The 9827-nt window shown below is 41.8% G+C and overlaps 2 protein-coding genes across 2 annotated transcripts; both read left to right on the top strand.

Annotated features, from left to right (window-relative positions):
• Positions 1–4864: 4864 nt before the first annotated feature.
• On the top strand, positions 4865–5176 carry LOC311056012 (histone H4; the record flags this gene model as incomplete). Its single annotated transcript, XM_084072351.1, has 1 exon — positions 4865–5176. One exon carries the CDS (start codon positions 4865–4867, stop codon positions 5174–5176), a length of 312 nt encoding a protein of 103 aa, XP_083928477.1.
• Positions 5177–7573: 2397 nt separating this feature from the next.
• On the top strand, positions 7574–9454 carry LOC311055990 (transketolase-like protein 2; the record flags this gene model as incomplete). The annotated part of the gene is made up of 1 exon (XM_084072321.1): positions 7574–9454. One exon carries the CDS (start codon positions 7574–7576, stop codon positions 9452–9454), a length of 1881 nt encoding a protein of 626 aa, XP_083928447.1.
• Positions 9455–9827: the final 373 nt, after the last annotated feature.

Raw genomic sequence — 9827 nt, 5'->3', positions numbered from 1 at the left:
CCCTGACAAGCACTAGGAGTTGAAGCATTTAGTTTGACTCTATTACACAGATAAATATTGGGAACATAGCAGATCTACTCAAGATGTGAGCTTGTAGATCAGCTATTTTTCAAAATGTTTGCCTCTTTCTTATATGATTTGACAATTTGGCCAATGTTTGATCAGTTTTTATAGTATAGTTTGTTGATTACTTTTGATGCAGTAATGGTCTTTTTTCTTTCCTTTTAAAACAATAATAATTGTCAATTCACTGGCATCTGGGGGACCCCCCCAAAATCACAGGTTCAGAACCACTGGATTAGAACAGAGTGGGTGATCACGTGACGTGAAGTACAGTCCCTCTGAATCTAGAAATGTGATGTGTTGTCTGGTCTCATGAATCTGTCAGAACCTTCTCCCCAAGTTAACTTGACAAGGTTACAAGTTCTTCTTTGCGTTCTTTGAATTGAGAAACAGCACTGGTCTGAGTCAAATTAGTTATACTCTCAGAGTTACACTCTCAGCTGGGTGGGACTACTTTTTTACCTTTAAAAATCTCTTTCCAAAGGGAGCGCTGGGACACAACAAGCAGCAGTGAAATGTAAAACTCACAAGAATGAAGCAATAAAAATAAGAATAAATAAAAATACAAAAAATATAGTGAGTTTATGTTGTGCATCAATCAATTCAATGCATAGGATAAAGTTTTATATTACCAGCTCTTGTGTGAATTTTATGACTGTGTGGTGAGACTAGTGACAACTATTACTACTACTGATTGTCTATTGAAACAGTTTGAACAGTTTGAAATGGTTTTCCTCATCACCTTAATAGTGTCATTGTCATGATGGCTAGTCCAATCAAGTGTTGTTTATTGGGCTAACTCTGTCTGTCTTACTTCCCTGTAGAACCACTGTTGGATATAAGGGGAAATTTACATCCAATATTTTGCTGAACAAAATCTTTAAGATTTGTCCTCTTGGCAATGCCACAGTTGATGTATACACGTGCCAGTCTCCCCACAATCATGCCAGCACATATCATAAACATTACATTTATTTCTATGGTGATGTTTTCCCCATCTGTCATGTTGGGTTGTCCTGCTACACCAGTGGTTCTCAACCCTTTTCATGCCCCCAACTAAATATGTATTTGGCCACGGACCTCCATCTGAATATATTTTCTGCCAACCCCCAAACTACAATACATTTGTGTTGGATTGTTTTTGGGAATAGGCGATCTACAAGCTCACAACGCGCCTCATCGCGACACATTGTGAGCTTGTAGATCAGCTATTTTCCAATATATAGGTTTAAAGTGGTTAAGCTTTGATGATATATGAACTAATTTTGCTGGAGACCCCCTGTAACCCCCGCAAGAACCCCTGGGGGTCCCCACACCCCACTTTGAGAATCAATATGTCCTATACATTTATATTTAAGGACCTGAAACAAATTACAGTATCAATGTACATACTGCCATTGAACATGCAGTGTGGTCACACCTTTAGCAGTGGAATATACAGTTTAAAACTAGTTAAAAAAACATTATGCAGATGACGCACATCATAACATCCACCTCCATTTGTCAAAGATTTTCATCTTAGGCAGGCTCATTCGTTCTTGATGATTCTGTGAGTAAAACATGAGTTGAAAGATAATTAGAATCTTTGCAAAATGTGCCCAATATTTGAACAGTTTGATGAATACATGTTGGTGTATTAACCTCTCGGGCGTCTATTTGTTTTTCAATCTAGCTTAATAAATGTATCTATTTATCTAAATACATTTTCTGCGTACTGGACATTTACTCAAAAATGACTTGACCTCAAGATATGAATTAAAGTATGGAATCATACTAATACTACTACTACTACTACTACTACTACTACTAACAATAATAATAATAATAATAATACATTTTATTTTTAACGCAATTTGGTTATATATACACACACAGTATAATAATATTAAACTGACAGAAATATAATCCTTGTATCTCTATATTTCTTAGCCTTTTTTCACATACATACATTACTGGACATACATTATTTTTACTGGGATTAAAAAAAAAAAAGAGAGAATAGATAGAAAAGCAATCTTCACCTTGACTGTGTGCATAGGAGAAGCTACTCAGCACTGAAAAAAGATTTCATGAGACAATATCAAGTTAAACATAAATATATGCATTTTAATTATTCAAAAATGTATAAAACATCATAGTCATCTATAGTTGACACAAGTTAAACTAGATAAAGTGCTCCTCGGAGCACAGGTCTCCGCCAGGTCAGATACGTTATTGTGGCCTCCTGGTGGCGCTATAATAGGCCAATGTGAAAAGGGTGCCATTTATTCTTAGGTCGTTCACGGCAATCGGACACTGCATTCATGATTTGAGGCATTTTGTTCCAAAAATGTGTTTTGCTAAATTAGACCTGCTGGTGGCGCTATAACAGGCCAATGTGAAAAGGGTGGCATTTCTTCCTCGGCCTAGTGGGAATGTGCGTGTGAAATTTCACGGAATTCGCACGCTGCGTTCATGGTTTGAGGCAGTTTGTTCAAAACGGACCAATCCTGCAAACTTTGGATGGCAACCTTAACCAATAAGGATGGAATATGGGAAATCGGACAGATCAGGGTTGATCACATGACTATAGAGATACTGTGTACCGATTTGCATGACGTTTGGTTAAAAACTGTAGGAATAATGTGAAAAAATGGGTTTTGCACAAATCGGCCTCCTGGTGGCGCTATAACAGGCCCATGTGAAAAATTTGAGGCAGAGGTTCTGAATTGGCATCCAGGGAGTGTGTGTGCACAGTTTCGCAGCGACCGGGCCAACGGTGCCGGAGATTTGGTGGTAACACACGGACACACGGACACACGGACGGACACACGGACGGACACACGGACGGAGGGTAAAACATACTCTCTCGCCATGCCTTACGGCCTGGCGGAGACACTAAGAACAAATAATATGAATGCAACTATAATTTGTACATTCTGCTAATGTTGTATTAATATTATTAGCTTGACACAAATACACAGGATTGCTGAGCAATATTGTCAGAAAGCTAATTAGCATTAATATATGTTTTTGTTGCCTTTATTTGTATGCATCATTGTAGGAGGTAGACATAATCATCACTTGTGAATATGTCATACAAATAAATGAATTAATTCATACATAAATTGTGGTAAATAGGAGTGGATGCTAGATGGTGTCTCTGTACTGTAGAGTTGCATCATCTAATAGTCATTTAAAATGTTGGGGAACAAATTATATATCTACAGCATGGTCAAGATCCTACATACAAAAATACTTCAACATTGATTCAATTTACATGGTTTACAGACTCAGCAGTTTAACACAATTATGTTGTTTGAGTATAACCAAGTATCCCTTCATTGAAAAGGTTCACATAGGCCTATAGATCCATAAACCTATTCATATCAATAGGGATATACTCGCAGAGGAGCATGCAGGGCAAGATATGACCCATCCTCTCCTGTCATGAAGGACTCTGAAAACTCTGATACTGCTGTGTGAAATAAGGAAAAGAGAGAGAGAGAGAGAGAGAGAGAGAGAGAGAGAGAGAGAGAGCCTGAGTAGACGATAAAATCACCTAAAAATGTTTTGAAAGTGAAATATCGCTTTAACTCATGGTTCTTAACCTTTTCAGGCCGTGACCCCCCAAAATAATTGTATTTGAACTGGTGATAGAAACCTAGATTGACTGTTTTAATTCAGAGTGTGTTATTCAGAGTAGCCAGTGGGGGTCAGTGTAGGATCAGGGAAAGGTAGACTAGCGTAACCATGATTCAATATCAGTCATCATTGTTTATAACAGTCACCATCATCATGCTGAGTGTTTTTCTAACTATCAAAAACGATGGACTGCTTTTAGACCAGTAAACTGTGTGACAAATAAAACTTACTTGGATACTATTCAACTTCAGCAGCCAGTGAGTTGCCTTGATTTTGTCTATTGTGTCATGATCTCTATTGATCTGATTAGGCCTACAGGATAGGATCACAGTGCTCTGTGCATTGGCCAGTTCCATAGTTAAACAGACTCTTGAACTCTCTTGACAGGCATTTCAGTTCTGTTGTGGACCCATTAGAAATGCCTAATAATTCCAGGCCTAGCCTGGCATCTACAGTAACAGCTCCTGAGCTCCACAACATTTTCCTACAGAGCCATGTCAAATTATAGGACTGTGGGGTGATCTTAACAAAATGTCAGACTCCTTAGCTGATTTACTTGCATGATGATGGTGTCTAGGGTTGACCACTCATGTGCCTGTCACGTCCTCTGGGAGGAGTGGGAAAGCTCCAACTTCGGTCAAAGGCCGGCCTGTGGATAATAGTTGTTGTCAGTGCAAATAAAGTAGTACCGCCTGAATACCAGCGCCCACACATCAAATAGAATAGTACTGTCTAAATACCAGCGCCCACACATACAAAATAGAGTAGTACTGTGAATCCTAACTGATAGACCATATAGGACTGTAGAATAAAGTTCAATTAATTTCATGTCACAAAATAACGCACATCTTTAAGTTGGTGTTTGGAGCCAGAGACCCCAGTTATAATAAACCTGATTAAATTGTGTGGTTCTTCAACCAAATTTAATATCATATTAGGCCTGTAAACGTTTCAGCTACAACCATGCTCATCAATGTGCAAAATAAGACCGTTGGTGAGAACAAAGAAAGCAGATGGCTGCTATTTTGTAACTGTGTGAATGGGGGAGGGGGTCTGCAGCTTTGGCACCGCCCAGTGCAGAGCAGTCTGCCTGTCTTCCTATACGTCCTCAGAACACAAAGAAATAGGCATGGCTTCGGCGTGAGAGAGTTACTTCTGCATCTTCAAGTAATAGAAAATGTCAGGTCGCGGCAAAGGAGGAAAAGGTCTTGGAAAAGGAGGCGCCAAGCGCCACCGCAAAGTGCTTCGTGATAACATCCAGGGGATTACAAAACCTGCCATTCGCCGTCTGGCTCGCCGTGGTGGTGTGAAGCGTATCTCCGGTCTGATCTACGAGGAGACCCGTGGTGTCCTCAAGGTGTTCCTGGAGAACGTAATCCGTGACGCCGTCACCTACACCGAGCACGCCAAGAGAAAGACCGTTACCGCCATGGATGTTGTCTATGCTCTGAAGAGACAGGGTCGCACTCTGTACGGCTTCGGAGGTTAATAATGCCCACTTGACTACCAACAACTCAAAGGCTCTTTTAAGAGCCGCCCACAGTGTCTTTAAAGAGTTCTCTGATAAACGTAGACTAGTCATCGTACGCATATAGTCCAACTTCTGACTATAGCTGGTCATGTCAGACCGGTAAACATACATTGCATGATCTTGTCACTAAAAGTAATTATTCCTGCTGTATTTAAGAATCAATGCAAGAGCCAGTGGTTGTGGAGCCTGATGACTGCTGGCACAGGCAGACAGACCAAGTCACTTCAAAGTAATGGAGCATGGAGTTAAAGTCATTTACTATTATATAATTAGTAAATTATAATAACATTGAATATAATTTTAAGTAAAACGAACTACAGGCATGTGCCAGAGTTAAACAACCCAAAACGATAAGACATCTGGGAGGGGGGTCATATGATTTTAATTAATATATGTTCAAAACGGACCTGACAGCTTTGTTGTGGTCATATATGTGAACAATGTAGTAATGGATATATAAACGTCTGGCTTTGCAGATAGCGTTGTGATTATATTTTCATGTTTGAGTTTGGCATTGGTGATAAAGTTTTACAGCTAATAATAATACATTTTATTTGTAACGCACTTTATATTAGAACCAAATCTCAAAGTGCTACATGTTAAAAACAAAGAACAAACAATAATAATAGCTGAATATGAATGGGAACATTAAACTGTAGAGGACCAATAGAGCATTACTTAGGCGGGAAAACATTATGCAGAAACAAAGACACTACTGACTCCATTGAGCACCAGCCTCGCCTCACCCTCTGCAGATTACGTAAACAGTCAGTGGCAGTCTCGGCCAATCCTACGAGGGGAGTCGTACACTGCATTTGCATTGGCTTGCAACAAATACTGGTACAACGCCATGTTGCAGTACTTCCTTACTTCCTCACAGTGAGAAATTTGCTGAATCTATTTTGATGCCATATACAGATTCTTAATATGCTGGCTGAATGTCGATTAACACTGCAATCTATTGGCTCCCTCACATCTACTCTTGTACCTTGTCCATCATTAAGACAAATCAGTGACCTTTCATCCAATAATTATTCTACTACTTTCCCATTACTATCTGTAAGATTACTGCCCCACAAAGAGCTATGTGCATTAAAATCTCCACACCAAATCTCCTGCCTGTATATACATTTCCAGCTATTTTCTTCAACATAAGAGTCCATTGCTGTTAAACTCTGACATGGGTTATAACAATTAATTTTTACCTTAATATTGCACTCTTCCCCTGTACTACATACTTTACTTTGATTATAACACATACTTTATCACTTGATGCTGGAATCCTCCTGAATGATAAACCACCTTTAATAAAAGTAGCACACCCTCCACCAGTTTGCTTATCATTACTTTTGTCTTGTCTTATTGAACTAAACCCTGGGATTACACAATCTAAATGAGGCCTTAACCATGTTTCCTGTACACATACCACATCTGGAACTACTTCTAATTTATGCAAATACTTTTTAAATTCCTGTCCATTTGCAATGAGACTTTGTGCATTCCACTGTAGTATGTGAAGGACCTTGATAAAAGCCTTAATCCCCATTTTTACTTTGTATCCCTTTTTTCTTCAGCAGTGCTTTTATCTGTTCTGCTTCAATATCTTTCATGTCAAGAACTACTTTAGTTGCTTCCACTAAATCCTGAATTTTGTCACTTCTTTTCAACTGTGTTCTAGCATTGATGGCGTGGCTGATGAAAGCCACCTTTCTGAAGTATAGCCTACCCTTCATGTGGCATACCACTCTCACTCCTGGTGTGCACTCCTGTCGCCCGTACCTCCTTCAATGCTTCAGCATAAGACATTTTCATTACTATCTTAACTTTCTGAACCTCTCTGGCTTCTCTCTGCACTACACATCCTCCATATGCAGCACTATAATCACCTCCACAAATAGCCATCTATCTATTAATCCCAGGGATCTGTCTGTGTTGTCTATTTGTATTTGTCACTTTATCCCCATATATGGAAATCCAAGCATCAGTCATAGCCTACATGACTGACGTAATAGACTGTCCCCCGAAATGCTGTGAAAATGGGTACTGCCATCGTAGTACATAGTACCCACGGAACTGACAATGGCTACACACGCAGTTTGAGGCAATGATTTAGCCTATTCGTTTTTAGACCTATATCTGGCAGCGCCATATATGGTTATTGCATTCCGACCTCACATGTGATTGACTGAGAGGCGTAATCTACGTCACGCCTCGGTGGACAGACTGTGTACTTAAACATTATGTACTTATATACTGAAATTACGTAATCCAGGCAACATAAGCAAACTAACCCAGTAATTCAATCACCTTTTTTAACTTTTGTCAACTACACACAACAACCTTATATCGAGGGCCATGCCAAGCTACATTAAACCAGATGAAAATGTCATTCAGGGGTTGAAGAACACTGCTAACAAGCTAAGGATTCACTCCCTCAAAGCAACATGCGCCTCAAACTCTGGTCACCCCACCTCATGTTGCAGTGCAGCAGAGCTCATGTCTACCTTGTTTTTCCACACCATGCACTACAAATCCAATGACCCTCAAAACCAGTGTAATGACCGCTTTGTCATGTCAAAGGGTCACGCTGCACCAATCCTCTATGGTGCATGGGTTGAGGCAGGTTATGTGAAAGAGGCTGACCTGCTCAACCTGCGCAAGCTCGAGTCTGACCTGGAAGGGCACCCAACACCTAGACTGGCCTTTGTCGATGTGGCTACAGGCTCCCTGGGCCAGGGTCTTGGAGCTGCATGTGGGATAGCCTACACTGGGAAATACTTTGACAAATCTAGTTACCGTGTGTACTGCCTGATGGGTGATGGGGAGTGTTCAGAGGGTTCCGTATGGGAGGCCATGGCCTTTGCTTCCTACTACAAGCTGGACAACATGGTGGCCATCATTGATGTCAACCGGCTGGGCCAGAGTGAGGCTACACCTCTGCAGCATAACATGGACACCTACCGCAAGCGTTGTGAAGCCTTTGGATGGAACACATATGTTGTAGATGGCCATGATGTCGAGGAGCTGTGTGAGGTTTTCTGGCAAGCCAAGCAGGTTAAGGACAAGCCTACCTGCATTGTTGCAAAGACATTCAAGGGCAAAGGACTCAAAAACATTGAGGACATGGACAACTGGCACGGGAAGCCCATCCCCAAAGAACGTGTGGATGACCTGCTGAATGACATGGAGGATCAGATCCAGGTCCCAAACATCACACTCAAGCCTGAGCTACCTAAAGAAGACACAGCTCCTGCAGACCTCACTGCCATCAAGCTACTTGAACCCCCAGCCTACAAGAAGGAAGAAAAGATGGCAACAAGGCGGGCATATGGCATTGCACTGGCCAAGTTAGGCAAGTCAAGCCAAAGGGTAGTGGCCCTGGACGGGGACACCAAAAACTCCACCTTCTCAGAGACCTTCAAGATGGACTTCCCCGACCGCTACATCGAGTGCTTCATTGCTGAGCAGAACATGGTGAGTGTGGCTATTGGCTGTGCCACCCGTGATCGCACAGTTGCTTTCGCCAGCACGTTTGCTGCCTTCTTGTCCAGAGCCTATGACCAGATTAGAATGGCAGCCATCTCTCAGTCCAATGTCAACCTAGTGGGCTCCCACTGTGGAGTCTCCATTGGTGAGGATGGCCCCTCCCAAATGGCTCTGGAGGACCTGGCGATGTTCCGTGCCATCCCAAACTGTACCGTGTTCTATCCCAGTGATGCAGTGTCCACAGAGCGAGCTGTAGAGCTGGCAGCAAACACCAAGGGAATCTGTTTCATCCGTACAAGTAGACCAGACACCAACGTCATCTACTCCCCAGATGAGAAGTTCGAAGTGGGCTTGGCCAAGGTGGTGCGTCAGTCTGACTGTGACCAGGTGACTGTGATCGGAGCTGGTGTGACTCTACACGAAGCCCTCACGGCTGCTGATACCCTGGCTATTGAGGGAAAGAATATCAGAGTCATTGATCCATTCACCATCAAGCCACTGGATGCTGACACCATCGTGGCCAGTGCCAGGGTAACAGGGGGAAAGATAATTACAGTGGAAGACCACTACAAAGAGGGTGGTCTTGGCGAAGCAGTCCTGGCTGCGGTGGGAGAGGAGCCTGACATTGTGGTGATGCGTCTGGCTGTGACTGAGGTGCCCCGCAGTGGAAAGACCCAGGAGCTGCTGGACAAGTACGGCATCAGCGCCCGGCATATCGTCAATGCTGTGCTCCAAATCTTTGCCAACTAAGGACGCCCTGCATTCCCACGCTAGCTCTTATAATGTACACTTATCTGGACTGGAACCATGTCTGTTACATAATGACTTGCTTTTTTTCAGCCACTGTTTGTCTGTGTGTTCTCAATGTGTTGGCAGTCCAACTTGCCCTGTGACTTTAACATATCAAACTCCCACACGTAACATCATTGTGAAGCACAGCAATTACTATTATTATTATTAAAAAAAAAAGAACTACCACTTTAAATTCTGCATCCCTATTTTGGGCATGTTCTTAAAAATAGTGAAAGAGATAACATTTTAAAAATGTTTGCGGTTGGGCATGTTCTTAAATATAGTGAAAGAGATAACATTTTAAGAATGTTTACGGTTAACATGTCTGAAA

This window comes from Gymnoscopelus microlampas (assembly GCF_963454915.1).
Source record: "Gymnoscopelus microlampas genome assembly, chromosome: 11".
Lineage (NCBI taxonomy): Eukaryota > Metazoa > Chordata > Actinopteri > Myctophiformes > Myctophidae > Gymnoscopelus > Gymnoscopelus microlampas.
Note: the sequence above shows the minus strand (reverse complement) of the source record. Positions and strands in the feature narration are given on the sequence as shown.